Source organism: Castor canadensis, chromosome 4, assembly GCF_047511655.1.
Source record: "Castor canadensis chromosome 4, mCasCan1.hap1v2, whole genome shotgun sequence".
NCBI classification, from domain to species: Eukaryota; Metazoa; Chordata; class Mammalia; order Rodentia; family Castoridae; genus Castor; species Castor canadensis.
This window is the reverse complement of record NC_133389.1, coordinates 155390134-155413310: the sequence shown is the minus strand read 5'-3', so window position 1 is coordinate 155413310 and position 23177 is coordinate 155390134. Positions and strand designations below refer to the sequence as shown.

Below are 23177 nucleotides of genomic sequence, written 5' to 3'. Positions count from 1 at the left end.
AAGTGCCTTCTCTCTGGAGCTCAGTTTCTCTGTCTGCAAAGGGCAAGTTGGCTTAGCACTGTCATTTTTCTCAAACTGTGCATCACATTCGCCACTAGGTTTAGAATCAATTTAACGGGTCATGATTAGCATTTAAAAAATCTGAACTATAATAGTTCACAGTGCACTCTTGAGAAGGATGGACACTGCTTTGGGAACCTTTGGTTTCAGTTACATTTGCCTTTTGCTAGGTGTCAGGCAGCAATTTAAGTACTTGATATTCACCATTTTATGGCACCCACATAACAATTCTAGGGGGTATCACCATTGTCATTTGTTGAGAGATGAAGTCCCTCATCTGAGGTTATGCAGCTTGTCATGACTGAGGCAGGACTTGATTTGGCAACCTGTCTCTGGAATCTAAGCACTTAACCACACATTGTACATATGGACATATGTCAGTAAAGAGCATTGTTAGAAAGATTTATTTAAATTGGGGATCATGTGGGAAGCCACTGGCCTGGAAGCTCCTAGATCCCCTACTTTGGTAGCCTCCCCTGAGTCTCAGGAGGCCGTGAATGAAGACAGCTTGTGTGGGAGGTGGAGTTTTCAGCACCTGTGAGACAGCAGGTGACACACATTCAGCAGGCTGCAGGGAACTCAGCCTCACCCTTGCATAAGGAGGGGGAGTCTTCCTGCTAGGATGTATTCATTGGGACTATTTTCAATTCAAAGGTGAGAGGCTTAACTTGGGCCCTGCTCCCGGCCTGCACACCTCCATGGGGCTCCTCTGTGCCCTTGTAGTTGGCACACAGGCAGCACTTTTCTCCCTGGGAGCCAAAAGCACTTCTTTGACATGCCCTTATTAATCCTTCATGCCACCCTGCTGGGTGAGCTGGTGACAGGTAAGGCACAGACAGGAAAATGGGGATACCTGGGGCCCTGGTGGGGAGGGGAAGGACAGCTCAGCCTGTTGGCTGCTCCTGCTGGCACTGGGTTGGCCCTGAGCCCTGCGTGGCTCCAGTAAACTCATCTTGGTAGACAGTGCCAGCTGTGAGGAGGGAGCAGGGCCGATGCCCAGAGGTAGGGTGGGGCCTGACTCAGAAGGGCAGGGCCCTCCCTTGCCAACAAGCAGGGATGGGTGAACTTGGGGCCTCACCCTCACAGAGAGAATTAGAGGCATTGCCCCAGGCCTGTGCCACCTGGTGGGGGCAGGAATGAGCAAGACCCCGGCTACACACGGGAAAGAAGTCCTTCTGCCATCAGCTCCCCTGCAACAGGGTCCCTCCAGAGCAAGTAAATGTCTTTTACAGATGCAGCTTCAAAATGAAATGCAGGTTCTGGGCCACAGACATCTGGAGGCCAGATTCTGACATAAACCGATTACTTTATTATCATGAGGGGTTTTTTCTTCCCTAAATCAACAGCCCCAACCCTCTGGCCCGAAGAATCAGGGTCTAATTGAATTTGGGTGGGTGGTATGTGGTTATGATTTGTTTTTGAGACACTCAGGTTGAAGAACCAAAGTGACCTTTAAAACAGACAAAGTGCATCCCTTAAGAAACTGTCCCTAGTCAAGAGGTGGTCTGAGAACATGGTAGGGTAGGGGGTGGTAAGGTCTGCAGGGTTCCAGTTGACAGGGTTTCACCAGGGTTGGCTGCCCTCCCCACTCCCAGGGAATCAGGGGGTGCCAGGGTCGCGAGACCAAGTCAGTGAGACCAGGAAAGGAAAGCAGCCTTACCTGTCCAATCACAGCCCAGCACCTCCAGCCGCATCCCAATGCCCGCTGGTGACCACCTCTCTGGGTACACCCGCACGTACTGTGCTGGAACTGGGTCGAATCTTCGGATGTCAGGGGTGTCATAGTGCATGTTTCCTTCAAACAACTGTAAGGAGACAGGCTGATCAGCCCTTCTTGTGTGGGACCCCTGCCTCTGGCCTTCTCTCTCACCACATTCAACTGGATGGTTGGTTCGTGAGAGCTTGTTTTCAGACCAATGTCTTTTACTCATTTGGAAGGTCATTAGGGACCCAGAAATACAGAAAACAGGGAGTAGCAAAAGTGCCAATTGTCAGGTTATATCTTTTGTACGGGGCTGGACACTGATAACTCCAGAAAAAAATTGGCTGCAAATGTATTTTAAAACTGACCTGGGCTGGAGAGAAGTGAAAGTAATGTTGGCTATCTAAACCATTCTGAATTTCTTGGCTTACTGAAAAAAGGAATGCTTTTTTTTCTAATGCTTTAAAGTCCCTGAATGGGTTGGGGATGTAGCTTGGTTGGTAGAGCACTAGTCTGGTATGAGCAAGGCCCTGGGTTCAATCCCCAGGACTGCCAATTAAAAAAAAAAAATTCCTAGTTCGCCAAGAGCCTAAAGAGAAAATGAACACTCCCTTCTTTTGGATAATGACACTGTCCTTTGGTAAAAGCCTGAAGACCTGAGACTGTTTCCTAAACCTTTATGTGAAACAATTCCATCAAAAGAAGCTAGCTCCCTGTGCATAAAACTGATGACACTGGGCTGCTCTGATTGAAGTCAGGTGGGGACCCAACCTAGAGCCACCTTGGAGCTACTCCTCTAGGGGAAGGAGCCACTCCTCAGGGTGGCTAGGAACTGTGGCTGACTAGTCTCCAGGAATGCTGCGGGATCAGCCATTCTGTACTTCTGGGTCCAAAAGTGGAGAGCACTGTCTCAGGAAGGGCAGACTCAGACCCTGGCCAAGATAACCTCCTTCGCCAAGAAGAGCCAGGGTCAGCTCTCCCTGGGGAAGCCTGTGGTCTAACTTCTGCTCCATCCACTGAGCCTTTCCAAGCCTCTTGAATTGTGAGTGAAGAATTTACATCAGCATTGCAAAACCTCCAGCTCAGCCCTGGCCTCTGCGTTCAGAAGGGAAACACTTGCACCTTTGTTAGCAAAGGTGGCTGACTAGAGACAGACAATACCCCTTGCCACTTCTAGAGGCCTTGCTCTTCTGGGGATGATAGGGATCACTTAGAAATGAGGATCAGAGAGCCTGGGCCACCAGAAGATGATCTAAAGAGGGACAAAGGCATGATGCCCTCTCCCCTTCTCAGGACTCCTCCCACCCTAGGTTGAAGGCCTGCTTTCGCTTCTGTGAAACTTCTGGCCAGAGTAAGTTCCTTTTCTTTCTTTCCAGCCTCAGTAGGAGAGACAGGAAAGATCTAAGCAGTCAAGATTAAGAAAATACAAAGGAGTATAGAAACATCCAGAAAAACAGTTATTTTTGGAAGTAAACCTCTAGTTTCTATAGTTCGGCCTCCATCACCACATCCCCTTGGGATGTCTGGCCAATTTCAAGGACACTTTATCTGATAGAGGGCGTGAAGAGTGTTGAACTTCATAAACAGACAGTGTTGAATAGTGGTTAGGTGTCTGGGTTTTGGAATCAGACTTATGGTTTCTGCATCATGGCTCAACCACCAGTAAATTGTGTGACCCTGGGTATGATATCAAGCCTCAGTTTATCATCTTGAAAATGGGATGACAAACAGATCAACTTTTGCAGGGAGGGTATGGCACTCTCGAGAGTCTAAACAAGCTGTTAAACACCAGGCCTGGCACAAAGCAGTCTCCCAATGGATACTTGTTTCATTGGCTTGCTGGGATTTGATGATGGTGTTGGATGGGAAGCCCGTACCCCCAACTCCTTGCACCCTATTTGGGCAACATTGCAGAGTCCTCCAGAAATGGCCTACCTTTGGCTGCTGTGTCCTGGGGTCCTGGATGTATTCCCAGTCCTTGCCATTTAGGCTGTAGGAGACTTTGAATTTGCGTACAAATGCCCTGGCCTCCACTGCAGTGATGCTGTCTCCACCACGGGCTCCCTGGATGATGACGCCTTTCACTGTCTTGGGTGTTCCCAGGTCTACCTGAAGCCACTCCTCTCCTGGCTGGGCCTGAGGAATCCGAGGGAACCAGCCCGAGCGGCTGCTGACCAGGCGGGCAGCACTGGGGCTCCAGAGGTATTCACGGGTGGAGGAGGCAGAGATCTGGGAGTCAGTGATGAGGCCAGAGAGCATTCCCAGCATATTGGAACAGGGGGCATCTGTGAGAGTGAAGAGAATTCAAGAGGTCATGGGTGACATAAGGAGGGAGCTGCAAAAGGAGTCAACTATCAAATGCTTTAGGTCAGCACTGAGCTTTTGCATTTTGAGGTGATATAAGCACTGTGGCTTAGAGCTTGAACTTGGAGCCAGACTGCCTGGGCTCATGTTCACTTTGCCACTTAGTAGCTGGATAACCTTGGACAAATTATTTAATTGCCCCATCCCTCAGTTTCCCCAGGTCTAAAAGGCAGCTAACAGCAGCACCTACTTTGTGGGGTTCTCAGATGCTGTTAGTTCCTTTATAGTAACCCTTAGAATGGTGCCTGGCATGCTAATTATGCAATATCTTCTGGCTGAACTCTCAGAACGTGTGTCTGCACATCCTCTCCATGACACTAAGTCCCCACTGATCTTCTCAAGGATGGTGAGTGCAGGGGACTTCAGCTATGCGTTGAATTATTTCCTGGGTGATCATTTTCCCACTAGACTGGAACCTTCCTGGGGCCAGCATCAGGTCTTTACTTCCACATATGTGATCACGGCTTCCTTGGGTCATTCCCACATGCTGTTCCCACCATTCACAAGGCTGTTTTTCCTCACCAGACTAACTTTTACTCACTCCAAAGTCTTAGAGTTATAGCCTCAAAAAGGCTGTCCCCCAACTTTCAACTCACAGAGCACCCTGTTCTTTCCCTCTGTACATACGTTAGCTTAGAATTATGGGTATCATGCTTGAAAGTTCCATGATGCCAGAGGTCTCATCTGTTCTGTTCACTTTTCTATCTCCAGTCCCAGGGTGGGGCCTCATATACTGGAGTGTGTGAGTGGGAAATGTGTGAAGCATGGTGTTGAGCAGAGCAGACTGTATAGCAAGTGTGCATTAAATGATTGCAAACTGAGTTGTAGATAAAAAAAGATCCTATAGCTTGTTCCCCTTCTTCAAATTCACTGGTTCTCTCCTTTCAGGCTTCTAGAAAATAACCTTAACTAAATCCTTGCTAATTAGCCTTTGTTAGCCTGGAACAGCAACATAGAAGGGACAGAGACAATCCCCTAGGCGGGATTAGGATGAACTGCTCCCATAAGAGGGGAGCCAGGTCTTTGTGTAAAGGTGAGAAGAGAATTTATATTGAGAAAATGTGGGTGCAGGTCCTGGCTCTGCCACCTCCCAGTTGGGTGATTTTGAGTCTCTTTCAGTCTCCATTTCTGTGTCAACCTCTGCCCCACTCACCCCATAAGGATGTTAGGAAGAGTAGGCAAAATAATGTACAAAAAAGGGATGTGAAAGATACAGAGACTGTACAAATGTGAGCTGTCTGAACTAAAAGTCCCAAACAGGGTCACACCACGAAGCTCACCTTGTTGGAGCTGGAATGACTATGGGACAGACAGGTGGATGGATGACACTGCAGACCTTTTAGGTCAAAGATGCAACTTGCTGTTCTGGCAAGATGAAGAGCACTGACAGTCCATAAACAGTGAGTGCTATTCCAGCCACCACTGTCTCATCCACACCACTGTAGTAGCCTCCCAAAGGTGTCTCCCAATTTGTACCCCTGGGGTTTTAGACCACATGAGCACCCTGTGTTTTCCTTCACATACACTCACTCACTTTCTCTTTTGGTCCTCTTGCCACAGTGCCCTTTAGCAAATTATGACCACTGCCAGGTATACTTTTCCTTCATTCTTTGCCAGGTAACACTTGTATACTCTTTGACCTTAATATCACCTCCTCAAGGAAGTCTTCCTTGACCTCCTTGGCTAGGTCAAATCTCCTACAATGTAATTCCAGAACCATGAGCTCCAGTTTCCACCAGTTATCTTAGTTTTGATTTTACATTTATTGTTATTAATTGTCTGCCTAACTTGTCCATATGCCTACAAGAACTGGGTTGTTAGGTCTGCAGTGTCCATAGCACTGTACATAGCTCTTTGTCCCCAGCAGAAGCTTCAGACTCAAATCACCTTAGGTTCTAACCCTGGCTCCATCCCTGACTGGCAGGTGACCTAGCTCTTTTAAATCTTATTTTCGTCAGTCATAAGTGAAGAGAATAATAATATCTACTTCATGGAGTCCTTATAAGGATGACAAAAGATAATGAGACTGGAACCTGGTACCTAGTTAGCAAGCACTAAGTTTTCTATTTTTTTAAATTTTTTAAAAATTTTATTCATATGTGCATACAATGTTTGGGTCATTTCTCCCCCTTTCCCCTGCCCTCTCCCTTAACCACCCCAGCCCTTCCCCTCCCCACCACCACCTCCCTTCCAGGCAGAAACTATTTTGCCCTTATCTCTAATTATGTTGAAGAGAGAGTATAAGCAATAATAGGAAGGAACAAGGGTTTTTGCTGGTTGAGATAAGGATAGCTATACAGGGAGTTGACTCACATTGATTTCCTCTGCATGTGTGTTACCTTCTAAATAAATTCTTCCCGAACTAACCTTTTTTTTTAGTTCCTGGTTCCCTTCTCCTATTGGCCTCAGTTGCTTTAAAGTATCTGCATTAGTTTCTCTGTGTTGAGGGCAACAAATGCTATCTAGTTTTTTGGGTGTCTTACCTATCCTCATATCTCCCTTGTGAAGCACTAACTTTTAACTAGTAAAATTAGCACAGCTTAGTAAAAATACACTGGATGAATGAATGAAAAAATGAAGTCTGGTACGACTTGGGTCCTTGAGAGGTCACGTGGTATAAGCATGCAGCTTCTAAAGAGAGAGGGAGTCACCACCTCACCTGTGACCCGGCAGCCAAAGAGCTCCAGCCGGAGGGCGATGCCCGAGTGCCAGGTCTGAGGGCGGATCCTGATGAACCTTGTCAGTAGTGGTGTGTGGAGTTTGTTCAGAACCACTTCAGTTGCATCATTGTTGGCTTGAAACACCTGCAATGGCATACACAAAACTATGTTACTGAAATCCCTGTTTGTGATGTAGCCACTTGAACAGTTGTTGAAGGAGGTGGGAAAGCTCTCTTGCATTTAATTTCCTTTACTCTTGAAAATAATCAGTGAGTTTGTTGTTTTGGGCTTTTTTTAGAAACACGGTGAAAAAAATTAATTTATCGCATTGTTCCAACTCGAAAACAATAAATGGTCTTCATAAAAATGTTTGAAGGGAAAGAACATTTTGTCTCTGGGCTGAGAACAAGCAAAGGAAGGAGCCATGAAACAGAAAACGTTTGAGAAGCTAAGAAAGAGGGAAAAAAAGTAGAGTATCCATTAAAAAGGAAGTGGGCCTGACATTTTTTTAGGGCTAGCAGACCTCATACACTAGCTTGAACTTGACACTCCTTATTCCTCATGCTGCAGGCATATAGGAATATTTACAAGGTATTTTATAATTATAAAGTGCTTCGTGGTTGTTTTCATTACTTAGACACATTCTCATTCCATGAGCAAGTGAGTGGGGGAGGGGTGCTGTCTACTTCCAATGCCCTTGTGTCAGTCAACACTTGCTTGGTTCTCCCTGGTCTTTGTTGTAGGATCAGGGTTGCAGATAGTCCCTCAGAGTCCTACTCCAGTTCCTCTCACCATTGTCCCCGCCCTGTAATGAAATCTATCTCTATCCCCAGCTGACCAATAAGGTCTCTGATGGGAGGAGAGGCTTTTTGGAGTAACTTCTGATCTAACATGGTAGGCACAAGCCCTGGCTTACCAGATGGCCCAAATCAATAAATGCCATATGGACCCTATCCTTTTTTTTTTTTTTTTCCTCCATTAAAAAAGTAACTGGAGCAAGAATCTGTGAGTTTCTCTTGGTTTCCCTGGGTAAGGGTAAAGGGGAAATCAACTGGCAAACCATCATTTCTAAGTCATGTCTGTCCATCATAACTATAACAACCAAGGAACCCTATAAATGTACTCATGACCAACTCCTCAACCAGAACTTTCTCCTGCATAGGGGGACTAGATACTTTAGCTCATGATACCCAGGATATGCCAGGTGTTTGGGGGATCAACAGGGCTGGGACAAGAGGAATGGGAAACTGACATGGTTGACACTATATGAACACAATTATGTCTCCAACACCCTAGGAGGCAAACACTATCTCCACTTTACTGATGAGGAAACTGAGGGTCAGAAGCATGTCTGGATCCACAGCCTTTCCACTCATGGTTTCCTAGGTTGACTCATCTCTCTTGGTAAATTTGTAGCATTGATGTTGGTGGTTAGGAGTCATGGAGTCCTTGTGGTCTCCAATCATGGACTGAATGGAAGAAGAATCTTTGTCCAGTGATGTGATCTCAGTGTGAGTTTATAATGCTATCAAGGAATAGCTTTGTGTAACAGCGAAGTAGCACAGTTTAGAGGCAGTTAACAATGGCGGTCTTTCTTCCATGAACTGTGAACTCCACCATTTAGCAATCTGAACTCTTCATATTTCCCATTTGCAAAGCTCAAAAGTTAGAGCCATTTAATAACACATCTCAGATGGTGGGGATGAAGAGTAAGAGACATCATACCTTTTTCCACCAAATGAAGGGAATTGGCTTGCTCAAGAAAAAGAAGGCAACAGGTGTTCAATGGTCCACTGTTGTCTAAGCTAATGTTCTTGGTATTAAGCCTGCCAAATCTGGTGACTTCCACTCTGTCCAAGTAGCTCACTGCTCCCTCTGCTTCCTGGGGAGCCCTCCCACCCTGGGCTCCTAAAGCTGTCAGTGTCTCCTGCCACCTTGCTGATAGAGGGAACACAGAGGAAGACCTAGTGGCCACTCCTCTTGCCACTTTACGTTCAGTGACTGAGGATGAGGAGGGGTGAGAAGACAAACTAGCAAGAAAGAGAAGGCCAAGGAAATAGAAGGAACGAGGGCAAGAGCCAGACATGGGAGAAGGCCTGTTCAGAGAGGCATCTAATCTCAGAGAGAGATGACTGACAGAGGGAATGGGCCCCAGGAAAGGCCTGGCCTCGCCATTTCCATTTCTTGCCTCCTTTGTGTGGACAAAAGTCTCCCTAGCTTTAGGGAGAGGGATGGAGGAAGTGAATTCAAGGAAAAGAGATGAATCAGTTCCCCTAGAATTCAGCAGGAGACAGAGGCCTTTTGTTTGTTTTGTTTTGTTTTGGCAGAGAAGGAGCAAATGAAACACTTGGCTGATTTTGGAAGGGTACTGTGAGCAGAGGGAGGCCACCTCTGGACACCCTGTAAATGGTGATGGTGACTGTGTGTGTGGCTTCCATCAGGAGATGATGCTAAGGAGCTCATGTCAGGAAAAAGGCTTTATTTGTCACATGAATACATAATTGGAGAGCTGAGTGGATCTGAACTTGCACACAGCTGCTAATCCACAGCATATACACCATGCTGGTATCATTTACAAACACAGCACCTCTTATGGGTTTTTAATACCCAATTTTAATCTTATTTGACCCCTTCATTTCTCAGTCTTGCAGACAACCCCATGAAACCTTTCTGTCACTCCTCTGTAAGGAGATGGTTACACAAGTGGACTGTCTTTGGGAGGGCAGCGTGGACATGAGTGTGGCTGCACGTAGCCATGGGGGTACACACACTTGGGCGTACCAGTGGGGGAGAGGCTGCTCTTCCCTGGATGCATGTAGCCAGAGGCTTTGGATGAAGCCCTCTTTCTCTGCCCACAATGGCACCAATCAGGAAGCGAGGAAAGCACATGACTGATATCCTCTAGGCCATCTTTGTGGGGCTCACATGGAACTTCATTCTACCATTCCATTTTGCTCAGTTTTCTCCCACCCTTGAAATCAAATGACACCTCTTTTCAACTTGGCCTCAAATTATTTTTCATGTTTCTATGTTTCTAAGTCTAGTCCCTTGCTGGTTTCTTGTTTGCTCTTGACCTTGTGCTCATAGCTGCCCTCTGTGCTCCAGAACTTACACTGAAGGAACATCATCTGTCTTAAGATTTCCACACACCTCTCACTTTGAGTGTGGCAGAATGCACAAAACAAAACAAAACAAAACCCACCACTGAATTAAGAGGCAGGTACCAGGCTCGGCACATATGATGGGTAAATAGCTCTGGCTCCTCCAATTCCCAATTTCCTCTTCTGTTAAAGAAGGGGATTGTATAAGTTGATTTCCAGGTCCTCTCTGGTCCCCAGATTCTAAGTCCTTCTGTGCAAGAGTTTTTGTAGTTTGAACTGCTCCAAGCATGTCCACTTTGTAATAGGGCCTTTTAGTTATCCATCATCCCTTATAGCCTAAGTGCTTTTGTGGACAAGTGCTATGGATTTTTAATACACTTCAAATAGTGCCCAGAACCCATGGTGAGTGCTCCATTCACAGGGAGAAAATACCTTGTTGATGTGTTGGTTCAATAACAGTTCAAATTATTAATAACCAAGAGTAATGAATAACGACACCTTGGTTCTTACATATTGTCTTTCACCCAAAGATATCAAAGTACAATTTATGAAAATCCATTTTTAATGAACTATTAAGCAGTTTCTATTTCTCCTGACCCAATGGATTTATAAGATCTCTATTTTTCTCCCTGTATTTCCCTATTTATAGCTAGTAAATGCTATCATATATTATACATCTTTATGACTTTCTCAATGCCTCTGTGGTTTTAGAATCACCCTTCATATGATTTCTGATCAAATTCCCTAAGATGGATTCTTGGCTTCCAGTCTAGCCATTGCAAGGTAAGGGGTTGTGTGCATGGGAAATGATGCCAGGAAATTGGTTTATTCCCTATTCTCTGCCGACTTGCTGAAAATCAATAAGCCTTAGATACCTTGGTTTCTCCTTCAGGAAAATAAAGTTGCTAACAGGCTTGCAGATAGACACTAAAGTTTACCAACCCTTTCTGCTGGCTCCAATACCTGCATAACACCCAGGTCAAATGTGGAAACTAAGTCACAAATGAGTCTTTGGACAATTGGGAGTGTTCAAGCTCAGAAAATCATTGACTCTCAAGTCTACCTTGAAGTCAAAAACTTTCAGACCATCCCTTTTCAGTGAGGTATCTATAATGCTGAGAAAATCGGTGGATTATTCATAAATATTATACTCAGATAGGCATTTATCAAACCCAATAATCAAATCTTGATACCTGCTTTAAAAGCTAGCTATTAGAAGGCTCTATTTTTTAAATTAATTTTTAAAGAAAAATATTAACGTGGTTGTTTTATTATCCAAAGGAAAACCAGGAGTATGTTCAAGGTGACCCTAGTTTCCTGGGGATAGTGTTGATTATGTTGCAATTATTAAATATGTGCATGTGTGTATGTTTGTTTTAAAAAAAAAGCTGTGTTGAAGATAAAGATTTCTTCAAGTGCATCTTTGCAAACCAAGTTTAAAAAAAGCATCTCAGGGCACAAAGTGGTTTGGATAATACTCTTGGTGCCTCACTGAACATAACCCAATATTTTCCAATTGATTCTTGAGATCTTTGTTTTATTTTCAGTAAGACAGAGTTTGAAAAGCCACAGCATTTCATGGATTTTCTGATTTGCACCACTGGGGGAAGGGAAACATTTGCTAAGTAAGTTGGCTGCATTCAACATCCCAATTTGGTTGTTATCTACACCCTCAGCCTTCAGGAAAAAATGATCAGTGTGTGTTGACCATGGCTATGAGTTCATGAGACATATACTGTTAGATTGTATAATAAAATGTAAAGTTAAAACTTTTTCTGGCAGCACTGGGATTTGAATTCAGGGCCTCTTGCTTGCTAGGCAGGTGTTCTACCACTTGAGCAACACTGCTAGCCCTTTTTGCTTTAGTTTCTTTTCAGATAGGGTGTCATGCTTTTGCCTGGGTGGCCTCAGACCATGATCCTTTTACTTCCACCTCCAGAGTAGCTAGGGATTATAGGTATAAACCACTATGCCTGGCTTTAAACAATTGTTTCTTATAAATATAAGAAGCATCTAGGTAGAGAGCATCATTGATGGGTTTTGAGTCTTCTTTTTCACGTTTGTTGCTCATAGTTGTTCCTCTCCACCTCTGCTTTGCTGACTTTCCTTATGTCTTCTTTGAAGGACAGTCAGTGACTTTGGCCTTGCTGAAAACAGGCCTGTGCACTGTGGCCTTCCTACCCTCTGCCTAGTCTCAGTCTCTATTCTTTACATCCAGGTGCCCAGGATGGTGAAGTTGCTAATGTCATCTTGCCTGCCTAAGAGGCCAATGAGAAGATTCTGGCAGTCTGAGTTCCTTGGAATAGACTTACGGCACAGGCTCAGTTATTACCTTCCTAAAGGAGGTGGGCACTTTGATAAACAGACACAGTTTCTTCTCACATGTGCTACATCCAATTTGAATACAGTTTCTGTATTTTGCCAGCACACGCCTATCTCTTCATTACCTATAGAGTGACCGGCTGTTTACTTCTATTGTGCTGTAAATATCTGAGTTTTCCCAGCTCTAGGGACTGGCAAAAAAGCAAGAAAAATTTTCAAAGACGATACCAGGCTGGAGCCCTGAGGTAGAAATTGTGCATGAGATGTTCTTCTCCTTTTCTTAAAATAAATATTTCTGTTCACTAATAAATATTTCATTGCATCTAAAGTTCTCTTTCAATCTGCTTGGTGCAGACACTCACGGCACAGGAGACCAAAGCAGGCAGAAAAGAAGGGTGGTGGGAACAGCAGGTGGAAACTTGGAAATCACTGTCATGGTTAGAAAATGGGTGTCACACACATTTGCACCAACTCATGCTGATGCTGGACTAAGAGCCTATCCTCCCTCTCCCACCCCTTGCCTCACATTTTCTCTAAAACCAGCCATCAGGTCTACACATAAAAATAAATTGTTAATCAATGAATGCCATCCTGTTTAATTAATTTGTTGCCCCCAACAGGCAAGGTAGAGGGAGAGGGCATTGCACTGGGGGGAAATATGTTAAGGTAATGGGCTTTGTTGGGTTTTTCACCCACCCCCCCCCACCCCCGTTTGTAAATCATGGTCCTGATGTTTGTCTCTTAAAATTCCCCCTTAGAGACTATGAAAAAAAAATTTTTTTAAGCTGTCTTCATTCTAGTGGATATGGGAACTTAGCCAGATACATAGTCAAAAGGGGATGTGTCTATGTGTGTATGTGTATTATATGTATATATATTTTTTTGACAGAGATTCAGTTTAAAGGAGGGTGGGGGATGGAGCAGGGCAAGAGGCTGCCTGACAACCAAATGCTCATTTATGACTGTGGTGACCCCAGCTCTCCTCCTTCACTTTAGGGCTGTTTTAGTCATCAGGCAGTTTTCCTGCCATGAAGGAGGAGACAGGAGCGGGCAGTTTCTTTCTGGGGTGGGGTGGAGGTGGGTGGGATGCGCACATCTCCATCTGTGTGTGCCTTGTGGGGCCACTAGATTTAATGCAGGATTATGTTACTCCCATGGAGACACTGAGCCCTGGAACACAGCCTACTAACAGGATTAGGGTTTCAGGATTTGAGACAGGAAAGCATCAGAGAGAAGGCGAGAGGCATGGAGGGAAAGAGAGGAGAGAAAAAGAGGAGAGGAGAGCAGTGTAGCTCAGAGACCAGAGTTGGAGGAGAGATGGGCACCAGAGCAATGAGTGGGCTGGAAGGTATGACCCATGTCATCTAGTAAAGACTCAGAGTGAAACAGATGGTCCAGCTGTGTGGAATGGGCTATCCACACCTGAAAACCTTCTAATGCTGATGTTTGGAGAATTTTTTTTTTGAGGTACTAGAGTTCGAACTCAGGGCCTTGGGGCCTGTGCTTGCTAGGAAGGCACTCTATCACTTGATCCACACCCTCAGTCCTTTTTGCTCTTAGTTTGTTTTTCAGATAGGGCCTTATGCTTTTGCCTGGGGCTGGCCTTGGACAGTGACCCTCCTACCCACCTCCTAAGTAGCTGGGATTACAATGTGTATCATGCCTGACCTGAAGATTTTTTTTTTTTAAAGGAGATGCTTCTAACGCCCAAGTGGACAGAAGAGAACCATGGGAACAAGAAATGGGGTTCTAGAGGGCCTCCACGAACTACATGCCTCTTTAGGGTGGAGTTTCTACAATCATAGAGCAGGGAATAGTGACAGCAAAGAATGTGACAATCCACTAGACAAGGCCTTATTGCATTCTCATCTAGGTTGGCCAAGGAAAATGTATGTCCAGTCCAAGCGAAATCACGGCACCCTTTAGGCCCCCTTCTGTGCTCTTTCCCAGCAGCCTCTGTGCATAGCCATGGCCTGGGGGCATGAGGAATTCAACATCAAGGCCATCAGGACCAGGGAGGCTGGCTTCAGCTCTGGAGACATTCAGGCCCACAGGAACTGGGTGAAGCTTGTCATGGGAACTGGTCAGAGAAAGGCTCATGCGCATATATAATGAAATTTTCCCTTGAGTTTCCTAAGTGGAGAGGCTAAAGGTCTGAGCTCATCCCATGACACAGGCAAAACTTAATTACCTAGGGCACTGGATTCTTCTCAGTTATAATGGAGGGGGGCAGATAAACAGGGAGTTGAACTTGGATATGGCATCAGTTTTCTTCAGAGTAAACATAGACATGGTTAAACGATGCAATTGCATCATGGCTTCTGAAGGCTGATGCCCTTTACCAGGGTGTAGTTTGAGTCACTGTCTTTATAAAACAAACAAAATGACTACCACAAAAGGAGTAAGTGCAAGTCAGTCATCTACCAGTAGGTAAAAACAAAGAAACAAAATAAAACAAAGCAAATCCTCAAGTTATTAATTGGAAGAATAATTGCATCCCTAACAAAAGAATTAGCCTAGGATGGGTGACACTTATCTGAGGCAGCTCAAGTGCTGGTCCATTAGATGGGAAAGGTCTGGATGCCTTATCACAGTCCCTTCCAGGCCTATGATTTTAAAAGAGGCAGATAAATATCCCATGGGGGCCCTGTTACTTTCTAAATTGACAACTTGCTTCTGCTCTAGAAGAGCTTTGTGGGTCTAATCCATTGATCATATCTGCAGAGAGCTTTCCATCTACAGCTCGCCAGGTACAGCAGTGGCAGTACCACGCCACCCGGGTGCATGGAAATATTGAGGCATGGAGCTGGCAAGAGAGATTCCAAGGTCACATGGTACACCATCTCAGAAGATCTGGAAATAGATGTCGCATGCTTCTAACTCTTAGCCAGCTGATTTGGAGGTTTGGTTTTCTGACATTACTCTCTCCTTCCAAGTCTCTGATTTAAAAATGATTTGTTTGAATTTAGAAAATAAATATAGGCCAGAGGATTTTTGAAGTAGGGTGTTTGTTTTGAAGGGATGTGGCCAAATCAAACAAATAGCAACTTCTTTTCAGTTCTCCATCCTCATGATTCAGTGATGGAGCCCAGACCCCGCCACCATGCTGGCCTTGTGTTCCAAGTCAGGCTGTCCAAGCACATGCCTTCTGACTTCCATTACAAGTGCTACAGGAAAACCAGTGGCACAAGACCTTTATAGAGAACAATCGGGAAGCCAACTTCTCTCTGGATGCAAGATGAGGAGCAAGACCTGGGGCAGACCCTTGAGAGTAGCAGCTTAGAAATCAGAGCCTGGTGACCAAGAGTCTTTCCAGGAGATTCCAAGATTCCCTGACCCTGAGGCAAGTTGTTTAGTCTTGGACAGCTGCAGTTGCACAGTTGGTGGAACACTGTGAAATTCTGAAGCAAATAGGTCAGTGCCTAAGGGTTTGTCAAGCCTTGTTGATGGTCATTATTACATTAATATAAAGAGCTTAGCACATTCCTGACATTTATTATGGAGTAACTCTGAAAACTTGTAGACCTAACACTTGCCTTACCCATCCTCATCTTTCTATCTTCTATCTGGCTATCAAGGTCCATAGACTCTCTTTTATCCCCATTTTTCCCCAAATAGATGAGAACAGCTCAGCAATACCGTGACTAAGAGAAAGGTAACCAGAGCTCTGTCAACAAGGGAGCTACCCATGTTTATCAAATAAAGGAAAACTGAAGACAAGGGCTTTTGCTTAGATGTGGAAGGGCAAAGGCCTCTGTCCTATTGTTCTGAACATCAGCCATAGCTTCATTCCTCAGGCACAGATTCTTCCTCCAGTACAGATTCATGAGATCAGAATCTCAGAGGAGGGCAAGAAGGCCTTGTGCCTTTGAGCTCTTCCTATTGTTTTTCATGTACCTTTCTTGGTACATGTGCCTGTAATTACACACAAAGACATGAGCCTTCTACCATTATATTGACAATACTATGCCTATATCTGGGATGTTACTCATACATCTGGTGAAACCAAAAGCAGTAGTTTCTGCTGTGGTTTCTGAAAAAATGTATGTGAAGCAATTTGTACAATCTAAGAGAGCACGTGGGTTGGATATGGGTTCCATCAGGCAGGCCAGCTCTCTGCCTTGTGGTTACGCCATAAATATGTATAAGAAGGGCCCGCCCTATATGAAAATCATAGGTTCCATATTTATGGCATGTGCAACTGGATGAAGATTTGGGGATGGGCTGCACATCTGGTCTGCATAACCAGGCCACATTTTGCCAGAAAGATGTTTGAAATCCCCCAGCAACAGTGTGACCAGGTTTCTCACAGGCAACCTCACCAATATCTGTTGTGAGGAAAGAGATTAAAAAGAGGCTGCTCACTGGCTGGGGAGGCTGGAGAAGAGTTCCTTCATCATCCTCACCTTCCAGCAGGAAGAAGAATGTCATTCACCCATATAGGCTTAGACCTTGCTTTGCCCAGTCTGGATCCAAATTGCCGTGAATGTTTTGTAAGGACATAGAACGCCCCCACCACCTTGACTGCTCATTAATCTTGTTTTTCTCCCATTTCCCCAGTTCCCTGTTCTTTGATACAGTGCACTGGTGTTGACAGTAACCAGGGAATTGAAATTGCGTGTCCAAATTTCTGCCCCAAACATCACAATCCCCCCTTCACTCCCTGAGGGCTGGGAAGGCATTCACAAACCCTCCCCTGCACCCCAGAGCCAGCAAGCTGCTGCCTCCCTCTCTGCTCTGCTTTCTTCCTTCTGTCCTACTGTCTGAATTTCACTTTTAAGCCCACCACTTAGCACCAGCTAGCTTGGCACAGTGCCCAGCAACCAGAGGCCATAAACAGAAACTCAGTGGTAGTACCAGCATGGATGACCGCCCCCACCAACACACACACTGTTCCCAATCCCCTCCCCAGCCTGCCTCTCCCTCATGACATCGAATCAAACTACAGCAGACTTGACAAATCTATTCGGCACGGTTCACTCAACTATTTCAACTCCAGTAGCCCTGAGAGCTGCATGGATGCACCCTGAGCAGTGTGGAATCTGCACACTAGAACACAGAAATCTGGGGGAGACCTGCTGATAAACGGGTGACAGAGGGCACCCTTATAGGGGAGGATGGGAAGGCCTGCTGGATGCCCGCTGCATGCGCAGGGGGGAGAGGGAACTGGGCAGTGCTTAATTGGTAGACTTTCTATTTTCCTGCCTACTAAGAGGACTTCTCCTTTATCCCAGCTCCCTGTATGTGGGCAAAACAGATTTTCTAAAACAAAAACCCCCATTAGCTACTGGGGAAAGAAATTTAGCCAAGGGGTGGGAAGAGGAGGCAAAAGAGAGAATGTATTCAATATGAAAAAGTTGAGCAGGATGATTCTGAAGACCAGAAAGCATCTTCCCTGTAGAATGAATAGCAGGGATAAAGCCAGAAGGACAGCATTCTATCAAAATGTGCAGTGCTAAGGTATTTCCAAAAGCAGATTTCCTACAAATGGTGTTTTAAATAGCATCCCCGTCCATCTGTGTGCTTTTAAAATCAGCTTATGCTACAGTATCCCCTGGCCAGCTCTGCTTAGTCATTGAGCCTGAACAGGGATACAGTCAGGTGAGCCTCCTTCTCCCTCAAGACCCACCCCTACCCTGCTACTAGCCTTCACTTGCTGGCTGAGATTCTGGGTTCTACCAGTTTCTTATAAAAAAGGTGGGTGAAGAGAGGCCTGAGTAGAGACGTGGGTGGGATGAGGACTCAGCCCTGGGATTTCCGGGACTTCCATGCCAATTCAGCTACCATTGAATTGGTAGACTAGCAACTGGCAACTTTTTCTGAAACCAAGTCAATGGGAAGCCACACCTGGCTCACACTTCAAAGTGGGGGTGCCTTTCCATTGCTAAGTACCCCACCTCCATGACAGGAGAAACGAGAAAAATTGTGTGTGTGTGTATGTGTGACACCTGGTAATATCTAGGAACCGTAATTTTCACATGAATGGTGCCATGTTACCATGGTGATTTTAATTTTTTAAAAAGTATACTACTTTAAAAACTCACACTTCTGAGTGAGACTGCCAACGTTATAGGGCAAGATTTTCTGTATTCAAAGCTTCCAGTTGTACCTGCAGTTGTTGAGCAAGCTGCCTTGGGACAGAAACAAGAGCTAAGGAGATTCCCTTTTGGAAAGGCTCTTGGGCCTTATTTTGATCAGTCACAACTCAACAGACCAGGGCCTGGTGGAACTGTAGCACTAAAGGTGAAAGACAGACCTACTTCCTTGCTCCCCATTGCCTTCCTGGGAAGGATGAGAAGGCTCTGGCGATACCCAGGCCATCACACTCGCCTTCCTGACCTGTGAGTCAGTCACAGTCTGTAGGGTCCCCTGGTCCCAAACCAGGTAAGACACCGATGTTTTCAAGAAGCCCTCCATATGTGGAATGGGCAGTACAATCAGCACTTAGGCACCTGCAGACTCAGACACCAAGTGTTTTAAGGATGCTATGTGCCAGATACTCATCCCTATGAACAGCAGAAACCCCACATCACCCACGCAGACCATGCTTCTGGGAGCCACACGTGCTGAAGGCACCAGCGGAGAGAATTCAATGCCGCTCTGCTAAGCATGATTGCCAGTTCTGATCCCATCCCTGACAAATGGAATTTCTCCTCATTATTTATTGTCCTCTTTCTTCTCTGAGACATTGTGATTCCCTCTCAGGATTTGTGCCCTTTCATTTTCCGACCTTGGTAACTCCTGAATTGCAGTTTCATGTGGTTTTGTGATTGTTAACCCAGCATGTGGAAGGGACTCAGGCCATAAATGCTCAATGAATCCCTGTGTGGGGAGACGCTGATGGGGAATGCATTTTCTCCTTCATTTGCAGTCAGAGAGTGCTCTGCAAGCTCTTTCTAGCACTCTTCTCTCTTTCCTGTGCAAGATGCAACAGCAGCCAGGATGTCAGAGAAATGGTGTTTTCCAATCACTTTAGCATAAGAAAGGAGATTTTCAGAGCCAGCATGTCCCTTGCCTCCAACAATAATTTGAGCCTCACTAAACAAGGTCCTCTCCTCTGGGTGAGGTGGGCTTAAAGCCCCCGATGTACCCTTTTGCGTGCCTTTGAGGTAGGAGACTGGATTTACCTTGTGGTTCTTGCCATGTCGGTACACCATCCAGTCTTCACCATTAGTGCTGACCTCCAGCTTGTAGGATTTGACATAGTAACCATTCTGGGTTTCCCTGGAAATTGCTCCCTGGGTTGCAATGGCTGTGAGCATGGTTAGGAAGCGAAGGTCCACCTGGGAAGGAGAGGACAAAGAGTAAGGGGACTATCCCACCCAATGCCACTCCCATCACCATCTGGCTTTTTCTGAAAGGACACAATTATCATACTTAGCTCACAGTCTGGGTCTGTGATTCATGAGACATATTAGTAATTGGTATCATTTTGCAGTTCTATCAGACAATTAAACTCAATTTATTTGACACCAGATCAGACACCTTGAAGATGGAACTTGATTATTTTTTATTTCTTTTTAGAAAATGTGAATTAACAATATTCAGTTTATACTAACTACTGGACAACTAGAATTATGGCCCTTCCTTATTAAACCATGGTCTGCCTTAGACTGGGAAAGCAGGTCCCATGTTAAAAGAGCAATGAGTAGCTGAATCCACTCTACTCCAATCCATTCCACTTCAATCCAACTCACTTGCAAAGTCACAGCTCATAGCTATCTCTCTTCCTTCCCCTCCTTCACTCTATTGTGTCTCTACTTGCTCAGGTCATAGAGAGGCCAAAGGGCTCACAGAGTCTGCCCAAGCAATTAGGCTTATGCACCAAGTTCTGACCTTTTGATCCATGAGGAGTATGGGCAACATTTTGAGGTACCTCCCCTCTCACAATGCCAAACCCATTTGGAAATTGCTGGATGATATTCCTTTGCTGGCCATGGTGTTTCTTAATGTGACTAAAATTTAGCCTGGGCCTTCTGATAAAAGTCAATTTAGCAAGCAGTTATAAGCTACTTAATATGTACACAGCATTACGAAACAGTCTACGTGTAGAACAGGTGGAGAGTAATAATAAAAAGCATATGATTAAGGACCAAAAATAAGGAGCATAATCAATGGACTGCCAATTACAAAGGAGAACTTTCTGGAAATTTTGCAAGATGAAAGGATTTTGGAGAGGCAGAGAGGAGAGACAGTGACAAATGGCCTTAGGTTGTGCTGTTAGAGCCTCTGTGGGATCCCTGGAGTTTCTAAGTGGTCTCTCTCCCTTTCCTGCTGACTGCTCTGTGGTGTCCCTCTTAGAGCAAAGGTCACCGTTTCATATCAGAGCTAGGACAGGCTTGTCACTGGGTCATAAGGCTGTCTGTGTATGTCATAAAAGAAGACGCTGCTCTGGTATTGAACTAGCAGTTTGCTCTTCCCCTGTTTCCTTCTTCCCAGGGGATGAGAACTGGACCAGTCTGCAGTGTGGGAAGATTACTCCACATGAGCTGCAAGACTTGTTCAGGAAGAAAGCAAACAATAGTCTGAAAAGACGCTGCTGAGCATCTGGGCAACTTGAGTTTCATTCCCGTGGTGACATTTTCCCATGTGTTCCTCTGATAGCTATGTGCAAAACCTTCCTGGCAGAGTTCGCTCCAAAGATCAGGAGAAGTTGCCATATTCAGCTAGCACCCAACAAACCTGCCCTTAGCAAAACCCTCCCCCCACATCTCTGATGTCCCCCTGTGCCAAGAATGAGGAAGATCTGGAATTATTTATAGAACGTTCCTTGGATACTGATAGGGCAAACAGCATCTTGGCCAAACAACTTCTCCCAAGCCCATTAATCTCCACAAGGGCAAGGACAGGGTCCCTCTTACTCATCAGTTTATCCCAGCACACAGCACAGTGCCTGCCACAATCTTTCTGTGCCTGGTATATATGTTTGTTGGGATAAATGAATGAATGACCAAATGGAATTCTCACCTATGCTGTGTTTATTTTCTTTGTATCTTTTGTTCACTTTAGCTGAGGCGCCCGGCCACTGCCCCAATCAACACACATACTCTGTACCCCCCCAACCCTCGGTGTCTGATTAAGTACCTGGAGATACTCCTTGTTGGAGTCCAAGTTTGGGGTCCAGCCATTGTCATCACCATGGAGCCGGCTTTGTTGAGGGGTCCACCTTCCATCCGAGTAGGTAGATGAGGCACTGATCTGTTCATTAGCAATCCGGCCAGACTCCATTCCCAGAGGGACATTGCACTGAAAGTCTAGGGAGTGGAGACAGCCAAGGGCAGAGTTAGGCATCTCAACCTCAAGCCCTGAGACCCCCAAATACTGTTCACTTTTAGGGACAAGTTCTAGCAGGCATGCCCCATCCTAAAGACTCTAATTACACACTCACATTTTAAAAACAACTGTGCCAAGTCACAGAGCTTGACAACCACTCTAGGTCTGAAAGAAACTAAATTGGATCTAAAAGGAATTGGACGATGGATAAATAAGAATCATCATACAAATTAAAAATACTATCTAAAACACAAGAGTTGCTGCAGGCCACGGATGCTCTCAGATGCCAGACACACTGGTACTGCAATACAGGTGAACATGAGTTAGAGTTGAGGCAATTTGGGTGGGCTGATCCATCATGGGAAGCCTACTTTATTAATACATACCCAGGAGGCATGTTTGCATCTCTCTCTCTTTCACCCAACTGTGTCATGCATTCTGGCACAGAAGACAGACATTCTAAAGTATAAATACTTGCCTTTGGGAGACCTCTCTTGGAGCACATGTGTGTCACACTATACTCCCTACACAACCTGTCTGGGCAAATAGACCCAGAAGTCACTTACTTTGGCCTTGTGCCATCACTTAAATTGCTGTCCTTCCCATGAATGCTGGGGGTACGGATCAATATTTGCATACACATGTATTTGATAAGCAATGTTTTTCAGCTATCAGATCTGTTCTTTAGCTCTGGGACTGCACTGGCCATTTGCAGAACCTGCTACAGATTGCCATACTGTTTCTTGGTTATGTAATCTTCATGAACTCTCTGATGAAAAACAAAGGCAAAACGCAGAGCAGAACCCAGTGACTTTCCAGCAGGCCAGGCTGCCGTGTCTACAGTGATAGAGGTGGGGAGCTGTCTACAACTGTGGCAGGATTTCCTCAGCTTTCATCATCCTTGAAGTGCTTCTTTTTTCTTTAAAGAGATCATCTGAGTTTCTAAGTAGACATGGCAGCACATCTAAAGCATATGGGCAACAGTAGCTGATTTGAAGATGGAGCTGAGAGCCAGAGACTGGTGATCTGGACTGCACGTTCCATGACTGCTGGGACCAGAGTGTCTGACACATGGTAAAAGCTCCAAAATCTGTATTTCTTAGAAGTGTGAAGTAAACATCCAATCAGTTGTATTGTTTAGCCAGAGAAGTCTTACCCAGGGCCAGAGAGGCTTGATGTCAAAATGCATATAAAAAATATAGAGAGGTTTACAATGGCTCAGTTTTGTGACAAAGGAGAGAGAAGAAAATGGTCCCAGACTCAAAAATCTTAGATCTTCCACTCATAGATGGAATCTTGAGTGGTCCCAGACATTCCCTGGGAAGAAGAGATTCTTGGGACATACTGTTTTTTTTAAAGAAATGAACACCTATATGGATACTGATTCTTTTCTCATTAATTTCCAACTGGCAAGAGGATGTGGCTCCCGTCATCGAACTCAGATGCCACCATGATGCCAGCCCTTTTCCTGAACTCACTCACAGCTCAGATGGGAAGACAAAGCAGAGGTTCTCAAATGGTAACTCACTCTCCAGTGGCTCTTGATGGACCAGGTAGTAACGTGCAGAGAAGCCATCCTTGGCCACTGCCATGTCCGTGTGAAAGGTCAGGGAGAGGATCCCTGTTGACGAGCGGAGTTCAGAGGGTGTTTTGGTCCCACAGTATTTGCCAATCAGGGGCCCAACTGGACACACA

At 45.3% G+C, this 23177-nt stretch overlaps 1 protein-coding gene across 4 annotated transcripts in view; it reads right to left on the bottom strand.

Annotated features, from left to right (window-relative positions):
- The window catches only part of Nrp2 (neuropilin 2), a 115644-nt gene that overhangs the window by 49938 nt on the left and 42529 nt on the right, over nucleotides 1-23177 (bottom strand). For all 4 annotated transcript variants that reach the window (XM_074071534.1, XM_020159519.2, XM_074071535.1 and 1 more), the window contains exons 5-10: nucleotides 23011-23166; nucleotides 21294-21463; nucleotides 19337-19492; nucleotides 6786-6930; nucleotides 3698-4047; nucleotides 1721-1865 (exon numbers count right to left, since the gene is read on the bottom strand). In XM_074071534.1, the coding sequence (XP_073927635.1) occupies nucleotides 1721-1865; nucleotides 3698-4047; nucleotides 6786-6930; nucleotides 19337-19492; nucleotides 21294-21463; nucleotides 23011-23166 (1122 nt within the window). The remainder of the gene's footprint in view (nucleotides 1-1720; nucleotides 1866-3697; nucleotides 4048-6785; nucleotides 6931-19336; nucleotides 19493-21293; nucleotides 21464-23010; nucleotides 23167-23177) is intronic.